This window comes from Peromyscus maniculatus, chromosome 7 (assembly GCF_049852395.1).
Source record: "Peromyscus maniculatus bairdii isolate BWxNUB_F1_BW_parent chromosome 7, HU_Pman_BW_mat_3.1, whole genome shotgun sequence".
Classification (NCBI taxonomy): Eukaryota; Metazoa; Chordata; class Mammalia; order Rodentia; family Cricetidae; genus Peromyscus; species Peromyscus maniculatus.
The window spans coordinates 53,759,920-53,779,253 of record NC_134858.1 but is presented as its reverse complement, the minus strand read 5'-3'; the positions used below and the strand labels follow the sequence as shown (position 1 = coordinate 53,779,253).

Sequence of the window (19,334 nt, the reverse complement as noted above, 5' to 3'; positions counted from 1 at the left end):
GAACACACGCGCTCACATGCACACGCATGTGGCCAGAGACCATCACACGCGAATGGGTGCACGCTCCCTGGGAGGACCGCAGGCCGGGCTGGCTTGAGACTAGCCGGAGCCTGGGACCCAGAGGGGCGCTGCGTGGTGCAGGGCGGGAGCGCGGGGGCGCCGGCCCGGGAGTGCGCTTCGTCTGCGCCCCGCTGCCACTCTCGCTGCCCCCCTGGGCTCTGGGCAGCTGCTGGGGCGCTCCTCGATCTTCGCCCGGTTCTCTGAAAGAAGGACCCCCACCCAGGTTTTGCGGCCGCGCCTTCTCCTCCCCCGCCCGGCTCCTGCGCTCGCTCACTAGCTCCCTCCCCTCCCTGTGTCCCTCCTCCCTCCCTGGCTCGCTGCTCGCTCCTCTCGCTCCCTCCCCACGCCGCGGCAGAGCGCGGAGCCCGAGCGGGAGCCGGCGTGGGAGCCGGAGCGGGCGGCAGCGCAGGCGGCGGCCGGACCTGGACCCGTCCCGGTCCCGGAGCGCGCGGAGTCCCCACCCGCGCCGCTCGGGCCCCCCTCCCGACGCGGGGCTCTGAGCAGCATGCGCGGCAGCTGCCCACCGGCCCCAGCCCTGGCCCCGGCCCCGCTGCGGAGAGCGCCCGGCCTCGACCCCGGCCCCAGCGGTAGAGGCGGCGGCGGCGGCGGCTCCCGGCCGGCCCGAGGGACAGAGCCAGGTTCCCGGAGCCCGCGCCAAGCGTCCTGAGCGCGCCAGCTCCTCGGCCCGCGGCGGCCGCGACCTCCGCCCCCGACTCCCGAGCTCCTGCCCCGGGGCCGGCTGGGCTCCCGCCCGCGTGGGACAGACAGACGGACGGCCAGCCCTGCGAGGGCGCGTGGACCGGGCGGAGGTGTTGGAGGAGGAGGAGGAGACGGAGGAGGGGGGCTGGGCTGGGGCTGGGGCCGCGCCGGCAAGAGAGACATGCGATTGGTGACCGAGCCGAGCGGACGGACAGCGCGCCCGAGATGCAGGTGAGCCCCTCCACCGTGGCCGAGCCCCAGTCGGCAGCCCTGCGGTGAGTGCCTCTGGGAGCAGCGGTCGGCCCAGGCTTCACCCTCCTGGGGCTATATAGGACATCCTGTACCACCCAGACCCCCTTTGGGGTCACAGGCCTGATCCTCAAGTTTCAGACGGTTTTCCCATTTCTCTTCCGCTGGCCCTAACAGATCCCGGGTTTGGCAAGCTGGGACCCATGGTCAAGGAGAGATCCATTCCTGCCTTAGTCCCCCCTAAATCATCCTCCTATTCTGGGCATTGGTCACCCAGAAGATATGCTCTTTTAGCCCTGGATGAGTCTCTTTCAGTGGACCAGAGACCACCCCCCAACCCTGGCTAACACCCGCAAGCCTGGGGACACAGCTAGGGAACAGTTTCTCCCCATGGCTCCAGCTAGGGTTGCCCCTCTCTCCACAGGAGCCTTCTCAGCCTCCTTCTGGTTCCTTTCTGGCTCCTCCCGGGTGAAAGGGAGGTGGAGAGGGGAAGAAAGGGGAGGGGGGGAGTCCAGTTGAGGAAGACCCAGGAACCTTCGGGGCTCCCCTTTGTCTACCTTCAGCCGGGCTTCTCACCTCCTCCTGCCCCACTTTTCACTCTGAGGGAAATGGGTGGGAAGTGGGAGCCTGCTGAGAAGGGGGAGGTGAGAAAGGAGCCTCCTGTGTGTCCCCAAACACACCCTGTTTGGGTGGGCTTTGGGCTTCCTGCCCTCTGAGATACCCCCAGAAGATGTTTCTCTCTGGGTGGGTCCCACTTTGAGGAGGGGTGGGGCCAAGCAGGTGGGCTGTCCCCTGGGTCTCTTATTGCTGGGGCCCCCTGCCCAGCCCCTGCCCAGCTCTCGTGGCGGCACCTCCCCTTTGTTCTCAAAGGCCCTGTGGTGGGTGGGTGGAGTGGCCACCAGGGCACATGGAAGATGGGAACAGCTCTGTCCTGGTGGGTGGGGGTGCCAGAGGCCTGAGGTGGGGGCAGGACCATCTGGGCCAGCCCCTTTCTGCCAGCCCAGCCTTCTCTCAGTCCTTGGCTGGGCTTGGGCAGCCAGAGGGCGCCCGGCTTTCCTGGTTCCCGGTTCTGGGCTCAGCCCTGCTGGCCATTATGCCAATGACTCTCCAGCACGGGGCCTCGGCGCCAGGGGAGTCCAGGGCACCAAGCAGGCAGAGAGCCTGGGGCTTCCCTGGACCCACTGAGGACTGCTGGTGAGGGGTGGGAGTGCCACTGCCTCTGGCCCTTTGTCCTTGTGTGGGCCAAGAGGGGGGTGCAGAGTCCTCGGCCACGGGGAAGGTGCTGCTGGCACCTGGCTTGCTGGGAGGCAAGGCGGAGTGACAGAAAGGAGAGGTAAAGAAGGAAGGCATTGGAGCCATGCTGAAGGTGCCAGGGGAAGGGGACATGGTCTTGGAAGATCCGAAGGCAACACCCAGCTGCCTCCTTGAGGAGACTCAGCCAGAGAAGGACAGGACCCCGAGGAGCGCCCGCTGTCTCTGTGCCCCTCCCCCAGCCCTAGTTGAAGTGTGAGAGGGGCCTTGGGTGGGCTCCATCACGGCTGGAAATGAGGGTTTTGGGAACAGCTACTACGGGATGGGTGTGTGCTGCGCGCTGAGGTCTCATGCTTTGGGAGGGGAGGGATCCTGTAGGGCTGAAAGGGATGTAGAGAGGCTGCTTTACCTATCACGATCCTCTTTGATCCTGGGGAGTCATCTCTTCTGTCCCTGTCTCTAAACATACATTTCTCACACTAGATAATTGTTTTTGTTTTTTTTTTGTTTGTTTTTGTTTTTTTAAACTCAGAATTCTAAAGGGTCACTATCCTCCTCCTCCTCCTCCAGAATGGGCTGTTGCTTAGCAAAAAAAAAAGTTGAACAGGACCTGTATTCGTGATAGCTCAGCTGAGCCATGTCAGGTGCCTGTGAAAATAGAAGGCTGGTCCTGTGGGCTAGGATCTTGACTGGCTTTTCTGTGGGTGACTTTCCACCCCCAAGTGTCCCTCCCAGAACATGACCGCCGATTGTATTTTGTCTATCTCTACCAGTTCTTCCCCTATTTGCCTGTACCGTCCCTTGGCTTGGTCTAGCATCCCTCCTGCAAAGGCTCTCTCCTTCCAGAAGCCTCCCCTAGCTGCTCTAAGGAACCACATTGATTTACACGTGATGGCACACCAGCCCATTCATTCATACATTTATTCTGTACATCCTGATGAGCTGCCTGCTCGGCTCCTGGCTAGACCCTATTGATTACCTTGAATACCTAGGCAAACTTCTGGGCATGGGAAAGACATCAAGAGGCAAGGGCAACCTGGAGGGGTCCGTAGCTGCAGGAATGGGCAGGGCTAGATATGCACTAAAGACTTCCCAGGTAGAGACTGGAGAGAGCCCAGGCAGAGAGCTCTAGAAGGGGGATGGTTCTCAGTGGGAGCTGATGGAGTCAGGTTCTTAGGAGAAGAGGGTGCCTGGAGATTTTGCAGAGACACCGGAAGCAGGGGTTTCCAGAGTGAGAGGAGGCTCTCTGAAGAAAGCTTTGAGAAGGCAGGGTCACTTCCAAACACATTTGAGGCATTCTTGATTCTGACCTTTGTTTATGGGAATGAATGGATAAGTGAATATCCTTGAGTGCTGCGGGCTGATTGCGCTTCTCCCGGAGTGTCCAGCTTCTCCGGTGTTACTCCACTGTGAGGGCGGACTCTGCAGCCGGAGGCCGGGTTCAAGCTTCAGTTCCACCACCGCCTCGTTCTGTGACTTTGGGTAACTAACTTTATCTCTCTGGGCCTCCGTGTCCTTTCCAGTAAAGTGGAGTTAACGGTGCTCTCTACCTCCATGGAGATGGTGGCAATTGAATGTACTAATACCCGCAAAGCACTCAGAACAGTGTGGAGGGCTTATGGGTGCTTAGTGAGTGCTAGCTACTCACAGTTCACATCAGTGACGCGCTTCCGCTTTTCTCCTTGGAGGTAGTGCGGAGATTTAGTTTTATAGATGAGAAAACAATCTGAAGGGTGGAGTAGCCGTCCAAAGGCCCCATCTTGCAGGCATGCGTTCACTCTAACATGCTCCCCTTCTGACCATGGGTGGCGGCTGTTCTCACCGGTCCAGGCCTAACCTGTTCATTTGTTGATCCATGCATTTGTATTAATAATAGTAGTACTTGCCAGGGCATACAGGTGACACACGCCTGTAATCCCAGCACTCGGGAGGCAGAGGCAGGTGGATCTTTGAGTTGAAGGCCAGCCTGCTCTACATAGTAAATTCCATGCCAATCAAGGCTACAAAAATAATAAATAAGACAAAATAAAACCAATAGTAGTAGTGCTCATGATAGCATAATGAACACGTGATCTAGCTCTCTAACTTCACCATTCAGCCTTTGCCTCTTCCTGCGTGCTTCTCCACACCTCATCCTCAGCTCCTTTTTCTGAGGCAATTACCACCCTACACTATGTATTTAAATTTCTCTTGCTTCTTGTGTTTGGGGCTCAGTGGTGGGATACTTGCCTAGCATTCATGAAGTCCTGGATTCAGTACCCAGGACCAAAAGAAAATAATATATTTAGCTATATAAGAACTGTGGTGTTTTAGTTTTTTTTTTAAGTCTATATAAAATATAAATGGCCGGCAGTCCTCTGGAATTGGCTTTTTCATTCATTATCATATCTTGCAAATGATAGTGGATATTCAGCACCCATTCATTTTTCTCTGATGGATTTGGTTGTCACTTGAATGTAGCACAGGGAATTCCTGGCCCGCCTGTTGATGAGCATTTGGGTTGTTTCTCTTTCTGGCTCTTACAGATAGTGCTGCCACAAACCCCTCCTCCTGTCTCCTGAGGCAGTGTGGGAAATGCCCTGAACTGTTGGGCTACAGGGCATGTTCATGTTCGGCTCTCCTAGGAACTGTGCCAAAGTGTTTTCCAAATTGGTTGGACCACTTTATGCCTCTCCCGCAGGGGATGAGTGCTCCCGTCACCCCCCCCCCATCCCCAGACAACTCCATGCTATCTGTTGGCTGTCTTGATTTTTCTTGATTGAATGAGTGTAAACTGGGATTTCATTATAGTCTTGATTTGCATTTCTGGGATTCAAGGTTTGTGGTATGTGAAAGGGGGGTTCAGGCAGTGTGGGATGGATGCTCACTGAGTGGTAATTATCCCATGAAACTCAGTTTCCCCTGAAATGGGGATATTGTGTGTAAATGTTCTGAGCTCAGGCATGGGCAGGGGTGATGGGAGGGGAACTCCCCAAGGACGTGGAAGGGAAGGCAGAGCAAATATGACCGATGTCCCTGTGCAGCAAGAACAAGAAGAAACCATTCTGGGAGCACCGGTTGCTCTGGGTCCACTTCAGGATGGGAGAGGGCCGTCCTGGCTCAGGAGCCACCGGAAGCCTGCGCTTCGTTATTTTAACACCCTCTCCCTGCTCAGCTCTCTGAAGCTCCCCTTCCGGTACCTTGGCATTGACATGAAGCCTGGCGCTGGTGAGTGCTTAGCAAGAATGTGGTGGCCAACTGCTGGCTGAAACACATGTGTGCTCCATCCTCTGGCATTCACAACTTCCTGGGGACCCTCTCCGATTGCTCTTGTCCAAGCAACAAATGAAGGGTAGCCAAGCAAGGTGGCTCCTGGGCATCCAAGGGTCCCTCAACCACAAGGCCCCACCAGAGGGGCTAAGAAGCCAGGCTCTGGCGGGCTAAGTTGGAGTAACTCCCCCTGCCAGCCTGGTGTACCCGCAATTGATTTCACCCCCCTTCCCCGCCCAGGCCTGGGCCCCTGGAGCTGGTTGGAGACAAGCGCCAGGGCTGGCGGAATAATTATGCCTATTTCATGTGACACCCAAATTGATTGCCGCCAGGGTGACATTACCAGGGCATTGTTCCTCATCTCCAACCTCTTATTACATGTTATTAGGGTGTGTGGTGTGTGTGTGTGTTTTTCTATTTTTTTTTTCCATTTCGGGGAATTAATCTCTCCCCGCCACCTCCTCTGCTTCTCTCTGCAGAGAATCACTGTCGGCCTGGGAAGGGGGCAGGGCCTGGCCAGCATCCTTTTTCTCTTTGGTCCTGGGCAGGCCTGCAGCTACAGCTGGGGGCCTGGCTGTCTCCAGTCCCTTGGCTTGGATCCAAGATGTGGACATCTTAGAGCTGAGAGAGGCTGCTGAGATACAGCTCCCAGAAAGGCCTCTGCTTGCAAGCTTCCCAGGACAGGCTGCTCGCAGTGGGGCCAAGGTGGGTCTCCCACCTCCTTTTTTCTGGTTCTGCTCTCTGCACCAGCCACGGACACTTTGATACCTTCAGCCTTGACACAGTTCTTAGAGCTCTGCAAGGTTCCCACTCTCCTCACCACATGTGGGTTTGTGCAAGGGCAGCTTTGTGGTCACCCTGCTGTGCCTGAGCAGGGCCCAGCATAGCCTGTGTCTGACCAGAGGATCCACCAGCTCCACGGCATGAGCTCAGTTTACCATGTTGGAAGAATGGGCTTTCGCAAGGGACTGACCAGGACTCAGTTGAACAGAGAGGGCTTGACCAGCCAGTACCAGGAGAAGGGTAGTGTTTTTATTTATAGTTTGTCTAACCATGACATAAATAACTCGTCAGACCTTGATTTATGATGTATCAGGGGCTTATTTTTCCCCCTTTGTGAAGGACACATATCCCAAACACCATCACCCATCCAATGACCTCGCTCCTCCATGAGTTGTAGGTCACACTGGAATGGCAGAGAAGGTAACTGTGGGTGGGCCTTCCTAGGCCCAGCCTGAGGTACTGCGGGCCATGAGCAGTCCCTGGTTCTTTTAGACCTCATTCCTCATCTGTATGATGGTCTCTAAGGAGTAATTCGTCTGGATTCAGACTAGCACAGGACCTTGCACTAACAGCCCAGGCTCCGTTTCCTCATCAGTTCAGTGGGGTTGATACGCTGAGGGCCAGTGGGGCCATCGTACTTAGTATGTGCTCAGCATAAACTCCTTTCTTTCATCTTCACGAGCACGTTGTGCCCACCAGCATGGGGAGGGCAGCATAGTCTGCCAGCCTCGTTGCACAGGAAGACATTGTGATCTCAAGGGGTGAGAGCACTTCAAGATCTTAGAGGTCTCTAAAAGAGTGGTCAGGACAAGCTGGGGTCTGACCAATCCCAGCTCTGGCCCTCGTTGCTGTGTGACTTTCGGCAAATGGTACACCTTCTCTGTGCTTCAGTCCTCTGATGAGGAGAGCAGGGATACTTATTCCAACCCCGTCGCTGAGTGTGAAGAGGACACTGGTTGCCTGGCTGTGTGGGCTGTGTGGGCGCTGCTTTGCTCTGTCCGTATGTTTTATAAAGCGCTGTGGAGAGGGCGGGAGGCAGGGTTTAGACTCTCCCGAGTTTCTGCCACGCTGTGACCTTGGACAGTCACTCTTAAGTTGACCTTTTCCTTTCTTCTCTTCTCTTTTTTCTTTTGTTATTATTATTTTTTTTGAGACAGGATCTCTATATATAGTCCTGTTTGGCCTAGAACTATGTAGAACAATCTGGCCTCAAACTCATAGAGATCCCCCTGTCTCTGCCTCCCGAGTGCTGGGATTAAAGGCGTGCTCCACCACACCCGATAGTTTCCAATGTTTGTCCACAAAACAGGTGTAAATGACTCCACCTGCCTTGGTGGGCAGCTGTGGTTTCCACAGGGTGCTTGATGCCGGGGGCCCTCTAGAAGGGTTCCCAGCCACCATTGCCATGTTGGTCAAATGCCACCTAACTCCAATACCTGCTACTATCCCGATCCCTTCTGTTCCCTCTACTTTAGCCTGCTCAGCTCTGGATCCTCTCAAGCCCAAGGCCTGGGGCTCCCCAGGTGGTGGTAGGCTGGAGTATCTGGGAGAGGCCCTAGAGGTGAGCAGATGGGACATGAATACCCCTGCCTGAAGAGGATGGGGCGGGAGCCTTCGGGGTTGCCTTTCTGTCCCTGAGAGCCTGGATTGGCATCTCAGCTCAGAAGAAGGGTCATATGGGGGTGCAGGATCTGGGTTTCTGGCCTTCCCACCATCACTTCACACAGGCCCTTGCCAACATCTCTTCCCCCAAGGGACGGTTCCCATTCGAGGAAGTGGGTGTTGTCTACTCAGGCAGGCCCCGCGCAGATGACCTGGCAAAGTGAATGTAAAGCTCCAGAAGTGGTCCAGTCCTCCCCCAGGATCACACAGCAGGGTGAGGTGCCCTGGCTGGGATCCAGGATAAGGCCCAGGAGCCCTTGGTCACTGTAGCTGACTTTCTCTGGGCCCTGCTCAACCCCTGCTCCTCTCTAAGCTGGGCCACTCCTGGAGGGCAGAGCCTATATATAGAAGCCTTTAAACACTAAGATGCTTTGACAATTAAAATTCATAATTTATCCCTCAAATGGCCTGAGGTTGTGGGCTGGCCGGAAGGCTGGCAGCTCCTGAGGCGGGCTAGGCTTGGGTGGAGTGGGCAGGGGCCTCCCTCCCTTGCACTCGGGGGGCCAGGTGCTTGACCAGGGCGACCCAGGGAGTTTGGGACAGCCAGGGTGGCTGGAGGCTGGCCCAACCTCACTTGTCCTAAAAGGCTGAGAGGTAAGTAGCCCAGTTGGCGCCCTTCAGCCAGCCTTGGCCCACAGGCCAGGTAAGCACACTTGGGAGGAGATGGGATTTCTCAGGGTACAGAAGAGATGGGTGCTGGCACCAGGCCAGGTGCTCACCCCCACACACGTGGGTGTTCTCTCTGCGTCACGTATGTGCTGATGTTTTCTCTGTGTGTACCACACACACACTCACACTGATTCTTTCTCTGTCCCATATACACACATGGATGCTCTCTAGCATCCTCCCTGCCCCCTCACCTGTGTACACACACACACACACACACACACACACACACACACACACACACACACACCCTGGGAACCTAGCAACTCTTTGCCAGAACCAAGAGCAAGAGGAAAATAAAGAATTAGGCCCAACAAAGGACATGACCTCAATTTCCTTCAGGTTGATTCTTCTCTCCCCTTGGGTGGGAGGGGGTAGAGCTAGAGGCCTGTGCCAGCCAGGAGGGGACACACTGGGCTGTCCAGCCTGCAGAGACAGCCCTGCAGCTCAGCCTGCTTGCTGACCCTCCTCTCAGGGTCCCCTCCCCTGTGCCCAGGTGACCTGCTCCTGGGCTTTTCGCCCAGCCCTGCAAAGACTAACACTACAGACCCCATTAGCGGCTCCCTCTTTAAACCATTATCAGCCATTCACACCTCAGCAGGGATGAGTCAGGACAGCCGGAATGGAGTGTCTTGAAGGAGCCCAGGGACTGGGCCAGGATTTGGGGCAGGAGAAAAAAGCCAATGGGAGTCCTGCATGCTTTCAGCCTGACCTGGCCACAAGCCACCTCCTCCTTCCCACCCTGGCTGTCCTCCTCTCTTCTCAACTTCCAGAATCCCTTCTTGAGCCTCGACTCACGAAGGACAGGGTTGAGTCCTGTCTAATGTTTCAGGGGCTGTCCCTGCAGTCCTGTGACTAGTTGAGGTGGGAGAGGCTAGGGGTGCAGAGGTGAATGAAATCCAGCTCTGCATTTTAATCTGGGAGCCCAAGAGAAGGAGGGAGCACCAGCAGCAGTGCTCCAGAGAAGCCCTGCGCAAGGGGAGGAGCACCCATACCCCAGGTGGTGAGGGCTGGGCAGACCTGGGTGGGGGGAGGAGCCGGCAGGTAGCTGTGGGGGTGTCTCTAGAAGGGCACCACACCACTCAGCCACTTGGTCCTAGCTGCCTGTGAACAGGAACGTGTAACTGGTGCTACCATGCAGCAACATGGACCCAGCAACTCTGAGGCCGAAGACAAAGAGAGGCCCCCAGCAAGGCAGCCCCTGGGAGCAGGGCTGAGAAGCCCAGACTGCCGGGCACCTGTTCTTTGGTGACCTGAGTCCTCTCTGTCTGCCCACCCGAAGACGGTTAGCTGATCAACTCCACAGGAAGGGTGGTGGCGAGAACCAGGTAGCTTAACAGGCCCAGCCTTCCAGCTAAATGCCGCCGCCGTTCACAGTGAGGCAGGAGCCAGCCAGCGGGACTAGCATGCAGGCTCTGGTCCCATCTACTTCTGATTTTTTTTTTTTTTGAGGGGTTTCACCATGTCACCCAGGCTGGCCTGGAACCCACAGAGATATCCACCTGCCCCTGTCTCTGGAGTGCTGGGACTAAAGGCACCAAGCCTGGGCCTCTCCCTGACTTTCGCCACTTCCCTGTCCCCATGCCTCTCTCACCTGCCTCTCTTTCTGCCTCCTCATCCCGTGAAACCCCACGCGCCTCTCTTCTGTCCTCCTCCCCTCTCTTGCTCTCGCACAGGGTCCTTTATGGACATCGAGGCTGGGCCTGAGCACTGTGGGGATTCCCTAGCCAGCCTGTTCTGCCGCAGACCCAGCTGTGGGGACAGTACGCTTCAAGGCCACGTGACCTCAGGTCACCAGCCTTGTTCCCAGAGAGGAAGCATCCAGGCCACCTACCAGCCGAAGAATCTCAAAGCTTGGTTGCTCGGAGGGTCCAGGCCCAGCCTCATGGAGCAGAGAGACTCTGTGCAAAAGTCATTCTTGGGGGGAGCAGGGGTGACACAGGGGGACTGCCATCCCCGGGGAATGCTAAGTGGGAACACACGAAATACCGACACAGAGAGCCCAGCGTGACTGAGCCTTCCACCCAAGCTGCGGCTCACCCCAGATGAGGGGAGATCTGAGTTCAGACAAGCGCATGGGGTCACAGGAAGCCAAGTGGACAACCACCGAACACATGGCAGGCATCCCATCTACTGCAAGGGCTAAACACCTGGACAGGGCTCTCTGAGGACCAGCGGCTTCCCTCTTCCCCAGGACACACTATAACACACACACACACACACACACACACACACACACACACACACACACACGAGGCAGCCGGCTCTCCCAAGACCCACCAGAGGGACAGAGTCCCGCTGCCTCCTGGCTTTGTGGTCTCGTGCTGGCACAAGGGAGTTCCCTCCCCGGACCTCGGTTTCTCAACTGTAAAATGAGTGAGAAGTGCCTCTTGAGAACCCTGTCTCCAGGGTCTCTGAGACAGTGTGTAAGGCTCTACCCATGCAGCCTACATCAGTGTATTGGTCTCTCCCTTTTCTGAACAGGCCTCTAACTGGCTTGTGGGCCTGGCTCAGAGCTGCACCCAGGTGCCACCAGACGATGCTGCGTATGGGACAACATGACCCCAGCCCATGCACGCGCAATCCCACACCCTTTCCTGCGCCATCAGTTGCCCTCCCCACCAGAGTCCTAGTGTGACTCTCCAGTGGGGAGAGCTGAGCAGCCCAGGGACACCCACACCTGGGTCCTCCCAGCCCTGGTGAGACTTCAGCTCAGGTCTTCAGCCCCTTCTCTGTCCCCGGCCAAGGATGTTGGACTGTCCAGTGTTTCAAGTGTCTGTCCCTGGGAGACTCTGAAACCAGTGTCTGTTCAGTGAGGGACACAGGCCGGAAAGAGCAGGCATTGCCCAGGGCACCCCCACAGGCTGGTGCGGAGAACTGCAAATGGCCAGCATCAGGTAGCACCGTCTGAGCCAGGCCATGTCTGCCCTGGGACACGAGGGAAGGTGTGGGTGGTGGCTGGCAACCCACCCATCCCTGCTGCAGACAGCTCAGAGCTGCATCTTGATCTCCACTGGTGCCTCAGCTGCCTCCCCAGCCCTGCTTCGGGGAGGGCTCGGGCCGCTGCAGGGTCTGGGCATCGTGCCCTGGGCACTGCCATCCTCTGTCTGCCACCTGCCTGTCTTTGATGCTTTTTTTCTTTGTATTTAGTGGTCCAATTTTGAGTTCTTGCCCTCATGAGAAGCCCTTCAGGGGGGCGAGAATCCGAATAAAAACACTGATTAAAAAGCATAAAGCACCCTGGAAAGTACAGGGGCAGACCTAGACCGCCAGAGCCCTGGTGATGAGTTACGCTGCCCACTTAGCAGCCCGGGTGACCCTCTCAGACATGACCTCCCAACATGTTAAACGGACAAGGACCCCGTGGGGTGTGAGTCTAGGGGCCTGTACCCAACATGCTCTGCTGTCTATTGTGCTGCTATGGGCAGGCATCCTAGCCTCCCAAGGCCTCCGTTTCCCTATCTTTCAGGACAGGCAGCCACCTATAAAAGGCAGAGAACGATGGCCTGGGGAGGGAGCTCAGTCTGTAAGAAACCATGAGGGCCTGAGTTCAGATCTCCAGCACTCACATAAATGTACGGTGATGTTCACCTACAGCCCAGTGTTGGGAAGGTAGAGGCAAGGATCCCTGGAGCTTGTAGGTCAGCCAGTCTAGCTGAACTGGTGAGCTCCAGACTCGGTGAGAGGTGTTGTGTCAAAAAATTATGGTGAAAAGTGATAGAGGAAGCCATCTTATGTTGACCTCTGGCCTCCAAACGCATGTGCACATGTATGCACATATATGAACATTTCTTCTCTCTCTCTCTCTCTCTCTCTCTCTCTCTCTCTCTCTCTCTCTCTCTCACACACACACACACACACACACACACACACACACACACAGGCTCACACAGAAGGCAATTCAGAGGATGTGTGCAGGGGAGCTCTCCTGACCTCATGGTGTGTGCCCATCGCTCTGTGGCAGACTGCCTGGCTTGGGGGTAGTAGCTCTCTCTACAGGACAAGGCTGCCCAGCTTTCCCACCAACAGTTTTAAATGCACCAGGGTTCACTGTTCAGTGGGCCTGCACCAAGGTCAGCCCCAGCAGAGGGGTCCCCACTACCTATAACAACTCCCTCTCGATCACATGCTGCCTCCCACGGAACGTTCACCGGCCCGTGTTCTTGAGCACCTCACTATGGCGGATGAGATGGATGGGGCTGGGACAGTGGCGGTGTGACCCAGAGTTGACAGACATCACGTGGTGGCTGGAGAGCACGTTTCCCTCTTTGTTTGGCTGCCAGGATGCTCCTCCCCTCTATTCTTTATGCAGGGCATTGTGGCATTGTCCCCAACTGCCTCCCACCCTTCTGTCTTGTCATCCATCCTCTTGCCCCTTAACTTTTCCCTCAGTTGGTCCAGCTGTCATTTGGAAGGAGGTGAGCCACACACCCACTGCTGGGAAGAATCGAGTGTGTCTGTGCTGTAGACAAGTGATGACGTCTGAGTGACTCGGGAGGACTTCCTGGGGGAGGTGGTCTTTGGGGTAGGAGGCTGGAAAGGCAGCTGGGACAGTTCTCCAAAAGGAGACCGCTTCAAGGCAGGGTGTGCAGGAAAAGTGGGGACGCCTGTGTGGCTCTGTGGGGTGGGGGAAGAGGCAGGGGATGCTGTACACACAGGTGCAAGAAGGGTTTGTCAGCGTCTCAGGGTCCTCAATTCCTCCCTTCTCTCTTCTTCAGCCCCCTCTGGCGGCTCCCAGGCTAGCCCAAGCCTGAGATGGGCGCTAAAAGTGCTGTTCCCCTCTTGAAGTCCCTGGCCTCACACCCACAGCAGCCCCAGCTGCTGGCCCAATTACTTATTGATCGGCTGTCAGGATGTTTGCGTTTCTGGTGGGTCACTGGAGCGTGTGTGACTGTGGGAAATGGTCCTGTGGGGGCAGGGCAGGGAGATGCTCAGATAGAAGAATCTGGAAGAGAGATCGAGGGGGCGTTATGGGGAGGGTGACAGAACCCTTGGGGATAACAAAACTGTGCGGATTCCGTAACACGTCAGTGACACCATGACTTCTCTCTGGTTAATCAGTCACTTAGTCGATCAACAACCAGGAAATACCTGTCAGTTCTTGAAGGCCAGTAGAGCATTTGAAAGTGCGTGGAGCCAGAGCCTCTGGTCCAAATTGGTCCCTGCTGCTGGCTGAGTGGCAGTCACAGCCTCTCAGAGCCTCAGTGGCCTTACTAGTTGACGTGGATGACAAACGTGGATGACATCTATGACAAATTGTGGCTTGAAGGCAGAGGCTGTGTCAAGGGGTGGGGAAGAGCCCAAACTGGGCACAGACGGGACTCCCAAGCCTGGCTTCCCAGTCTGGCAGCAAGTTCACAGGGCCATGGGTACAGGGCCGGATTGCAGTAGTCCGGCCCACTGGGGCCAGAGGCCAGGGTGCGGAGCAGGCGGAAGACTGCTGTGGACCACCGCTTTGCTGCATCCCTGAAGGCCTCTTGGCTCCTCCCCACCCCATCTCCAGGCCAGTTCCCACAGAGAGAGTTGGAGGCGAGGCGGGCAGCACCAGGAACCGGAGAGCTATGCAGGGCTCACTCCACCTGCCACCCCGGCAGGCTCCGACCCCGTCTGTCACCTCCCACCAAGTTCAGCATGTCTTAGGACCCAGCTTTAACCAGTCCTGTATGCTCAGTACTCCAGTGTGGGCAGGCACCTGTGAGACTGCCTGTCCTCGTCTTAGAGGTCAGACCAGTAACTGGAGGAGCCTGGTGGTGGGAACCCAGAGAGGCACGTGGATAGGACTTCTGAAGGGGGAATCCTTCATCTTGGGAATCAGTTAAGACTTCTCCGGCGTAGCTGGGTCTTCAAAACAGAGTTTCTGCAGTCTAGAGATGCGACATTCTAGGAGGAATTGGCATGGTAGGCCAGGATGCAGGAAACCCTCATGTCCTGGGTTGAATAGCTGATCTGATCAAGGTGCTTGCAGAAGAGGTAGTCCAGGGCTCACGGGACCCACAGGACCCCAAGTGAGATCTTCAGGTGCTGAGACTTCCTGGCTGGGTTCTGGCTTCTGGATGGTGCCCAGTCCTAGAGTAAATTTGGTACCTTCTGCGGGTACCCAGGGTTTGTAGGCCACCCAGGACTCGGTGGCAGAGTTGAGTGGAACATATCATGGTGTCTGCCAGGGTAGAATGCCCAGCAGCCTCCGGAGTCCTTGCCCTGTGGGCTGGGTCCAGTTGCGTTCTCCTTCCCCTGTGGGGCTATTCCCAGAAACCCGGCATTGAGCCCTTTGAGCCTCTGTGAATCTGGGTGGCTCACCCAGCCTGGCTTTATCGCTGCTGCTGAGGCTCTGGGTGAGTTGAGACTCAGGACATGCTTAGAGTAAACTGTCTGTGAAACCCTAAAGGAGATGGTCCTGCTCCTCCTCTGCAGCCTTTCCATCGGGGATGGGCACGAGGTGGGGGTCCGGGCACGAGGTGGGGGTCCAGCTACGCAGCACGCACGGCCTGCTTACTGCCGCCTCTCTCCTGTGCTTGCTTTCCCGCTGCAGGTGAGCGAGAGGATGCTGGTGGGGGGCGTGAGAAGCATGCCCAGCCCCCTCCTGGCCTGCTGGCAGCCCATTCTCCTGCTGGTCCTGGGCTCCGCCCTGTCAGGCTCTGCCACAGGCTGCCCGCCCCGCTGCGAGTGCTCCGCGCAGGACCGAGCAGTCCTCTGCCACCGGAAGCGCTTAGTGGTGGTGCCCGAGGGCATCCCCACGGAGACTCGCCTGCTGGACCTGGGCAAAAACCGCATCAAGACGCTCAACCAGGACGAGTTCGCCAGCTTCCCACACCTGGAGGAGCTGGAGCTCAATGAGAACATCGTGAGCGCCGTGGAGCCCGGCGCCTTCAACAACCTCTTCAACCTGCGGACGCTGGGGCTGCGCAGCAACCGCCTGAAGCTCATCCCGCTGGGCGTCTTCACCGGCCTCAGCAACCTGACCAAGCTGGACATCAGTGAGAACAAGATTGTCATCCTGCTGGACTACATGTTCCAAGACCTGTACAACCTCAAGTCCCTGGAGGTCGGTGACAACGACCTCGTCTACATCTCCCACCGAGCCTTCAGCGGCCTCAACAGCCTGGAGCAGCTGACCCTGGAGAAATGCAATCTGACCTCCATCCCCACCGAGGCGCTTTCCCACCTGCATGGCCTCATCGTCCTGCGGCTCCGACATCTCAACATCAATGCCATCAGGGACTACTCCTTCAAGAGGCTCTACCGACTCAAGGTCTTGGAGATCTCCCACTGGCCCTACCTGGATACCATGACCCCCAACTGCCTCTACGGCCTCAACCTGACATCCCTGTCCATCACGCACTGCAACCTGACCGCCGTGCCCTACCTGGCCGTTCGCCATCTGGTCTATCTCCGCTTCCTCAATCTTTCCTACAACCCCATCGGCACCATCGAAGGCTCCATGCTGCATGAGCTGCTGCGGTTGCAGGAGATCCAGCTGGTGGGCGGGCAGCTGGCCGTGGTGGAGCCCTATGCCTTCCGTGGGCTCAACTACCTACGCGTGCTCAACGTCTCTGGCAACCAGCTGACCACCCTGGAGGAGTCGGCCTTCCACTCGGTGGGCAACCTGGAGACACTCATCCTGGACTCGAACCCCCTGGCTTGTGACTGCCGGCTGCTGTGGGTATTCCGGCGCCGCTGGCGGCTGAACTTCAACAGGCAGCAACCCACCTGCGCCACCCCCGAGTTCGTCCAGGGCAAGGAATTCAAGGACTTCCCGGATGTACTCCTACCCAACTACTTCACCTGCCGCAGGGCCCACATCCGGGACCGCAAGGCCCAGCAGGTGTTTGTAGACGAGGGCCACACGGTGCAGTTTGTGTGCCGAGCCGATGGCGACCCTCCACCGGCCATCCTTTGGCTCTCACCCCGCAAGCACTTGGTCTCAGCCAAGAGCAATGGGCGGCTCACAGTCTTCCCTGACGGCACGCTGGAGGTGCGCTACGCCCAGGTACAGGACAACGGCACGTACCTGTGCATCGCCGCCAACGCTGGCGGCAACGACTCCATGCCCGCCCACCTGCACGTGCGCAGCTACTCGCCCGACTGGCCCCATCAGCCCAACAAGACGTTCGCCTTCATCTCCAACCAGCCAGGCGAGGGAGAGGCCAACAGCACCCGCGCCACCGTGCCTTTCCCCTTCGACATCAAGACGCTCATCATCGCCACCACCATGGGCTTCATCTCCTTCCTAGGCGTTGTCCTCTTCTGCCTGGTGCTGCTGTTTCTCTGGAGCCGGGGCAAAGGCAACACAAAGCACAATATCGAGATTGAGTACGTGCCCCGGAAGTCGGACGCAGGCATCAGCTCGGCTGATGCACCCCGCAAGTTCAACATGAAGATGATATGAGGAAGGGGCGGGGTTGGGGCCCAGGAACCCCCCCAGGGGAACACCGGGCAGGGAAGGAGCCAGGCTGCTGCCCACTCACTCCCAAGGCCTTCCCACCTCCTCCCTGCCCTCCTCACCCACTCTCCCCCTCCCTCCACGAGCCCCTGCGGCCTCGCCAGCCCTCACCGCCGGCCCTTCTTCTACCAGGACTTCAGAAGGCCAGGCCTGAGGACCCCACCTGCACAGGGGCCAGAGTTGACAGACGAATCCAAAGCCGATGAACCGACACACACGGCAGAGTCAATAATTCAATTAAAAAAAAAAAAAAGTTACAAACTTCCTCTGTAACTTGGGTTTCAATAATTATGGATTTTTATGAAAACTTGAAATAATAAAAAGAAAAAAAAACTATTTCCTATAGCTAGTCGGAATGCAAACTTTTGACGTCCTGATGGCCCGGGGCCTTCTTCCAACTCAGTTTCTTGTTTTCTCTTTCTCCTCCTCCTCTTCCTCCTTTCTCTTCTCTTCCCCTGTGGGGAGGGATCACTCAGGAAAACAGGGAAGGAGATTCCAGCCCCACCCTCTGGCCCACTCTGCTAGGCACCATTTGGAGCCATGGGTGGCAGCTCCAGGGCCCAGCTCTAGCTTTTTGCAGGAAGTAGGGGAGGGGACAGGACTGCCCGGTGTGGGTAGGGCTTGTCTGCTGGCTGCCCGGGCAGCACTGCCCAGGGGAGGTGGGGGCCCGGCTGGGGTCCTCCTTGGGGGACCAGCACAGTCAGTGGAAAGAGTCAGGAGCCAGAGGCAGGCCCGAGTCTTCTCCTCTGGTCCCAGCTCTGCTGCTCACTGTTGTGTGACTCAAGCAGGTCACTGGCCCTCTCTGGGCCTCAGTCTCCACATCTGTACAAATGGGAACATTATCCCTGCCCTGCCTACCTCACAGGGCTGTTGTGAGGAACTGATGAGATGATGTATGTGAAACACTTTGTAATCTGTAAAGCGCTGTGCACATGTGTGGGTGACTGCTCTCATTATGGTCATTATTCTCTCACTGTGGGATGGGATCCCTATGGGGTCAGGGCTGGGGAAGGGGGGGCAGCTCTTTGGGCTCCCATAGGCTCCTCCTAGGACACTGGCTGGGCTGGAGAGTCAGGGTTCTAGCTCCAGAGCGCATGGTAGATTCTTCTACCTCTGGCCGGGAGACCCCTAGACAGAAGCCAGCTTTGGCCTGGACATGTACCGATATTGGGAGTGCCATCTCTCTCCAAGTCTTATATCCACAACTATTTACTGACTGTCTGCTACTTCCTGCGTAGAGCCCTCAGGGTAGGAGGCCATTCTGGGGCAGTCTGGAGACAGCCTGTCACCTAGCTCTATCAATCCTTCCACTAGGCCGTGCTCTGGGCCTATCCTGGGCTTGGCAGGGGTCTCTTGGATTTGGGTCTGGGACCCAGCTGCCCATGAGCTGACCAGGAGAGCCAGACAATAACCTCCACCTAGACCATACTGTTCAAATCAAATCAACTCGGCCATGGAGAAGGTTGCCCTGAGCAACAGAGTGGCAAGTTAGTGGTTGTCTGTCACTTTCCTAGAAAGAATCCTTGGGCCCTGACTGAAAAGCTAACCACAGCTTGGTCAGCAGACCTAGCATGCACTGTGCCTCGTGTCTACGGGCAGGGAGGGCACAGGCCAGGGACACCGGCCTTTCCACTCCAAGTTGGTGCTTCCTCCTATGGACAGCTTCTGTTCAGTCCTGTGTGGGCCCAGGGTTCCCTGCCTCCCGTGCATCCTTTGGCTAAGGGAAAGCAATAGCAATGCAGAGACCAAGGGGCACAGACCCAGCTGGGCAAGGCCAGAGAACAATAGGGAAGATTCTCCTCAGTATCAAGAAACTGCCAGAATGCAGCTCATCCAGTGGGCTCCCACCTCCAAACCAAGGCCTGGGAGGGAGCAGTATGTCTGGTGAGAGAGCCTGAAATGAGCACTCAGTCCTTTACTCATTCATTCATTCATTCATTCATTCATTCATTCCTCGGGCATCATTGTCATGGTTCTGCTCCCAGCTTGGCTGATGGCTAAGGCTATTAGCCAGCCTTGCCCAGGACTGCCCTGGTTCTGGACAAGGTTTGAGCCCTCTGGTGACCTCCTACAGGGCTCCGTGGAGATCCCCAGAGGAAGCTTAGACAGGTCATTACAAGGTTCTGAGGTCCAAGGTCCGGTCTGTGTTCAAGTTCTAATTCTGTCCCTCACAGCTAGGCAGGATGATCCTCCAAGCCCCAGGTCCTCACCTGCAGAATAAAGATCCCCCCCCCTTTTTTTTTTGAGTCAGGTCTCACTGTGTAGTCCTACCTGA

The 19,334-nt window shown here is 56.9% G+C and overlaps 1 protein-coding gene across 7 annotated transcripts in view; it reads left to right on the top strand.

Annotated features, from left to right (window-relative positions):
* Lingo1 (leucine rich repeat and Ig domain containing 1) overlaps positions 1-18,002 on the top strand; it is a 186,934-nt gene extending 168,932 nt beyond the window's left edge. For 3 of the 7 annotated variants that reach the window (XM_042280980.2, XM_016004390.3, XM_016004398.3), the window contains one exon: positions 15,149-18,000. In XM_042280980.2, coding sequence (XP_042136914.1) covers positions 15,161-17,005 — 1,845 coding nt within the window. In that variant the 5' untranslated portion in view covers positions 15,149-15,160 and the 3' untranslated portion in view covers positions 17,006-18,000. Of the gene's footprint in view, positions 1-668; positions 991-15,148 lie in introns of those variants that run through there. The other 4 variants (XM_076576342.1, XM_076576343.1, XM_016004382.3 and 1 more) reach the window with 3 other exon arrangements.
* The last annotated feature ends 1,332 nt before the right edge of the window (positions 18,003-19,334 follow it).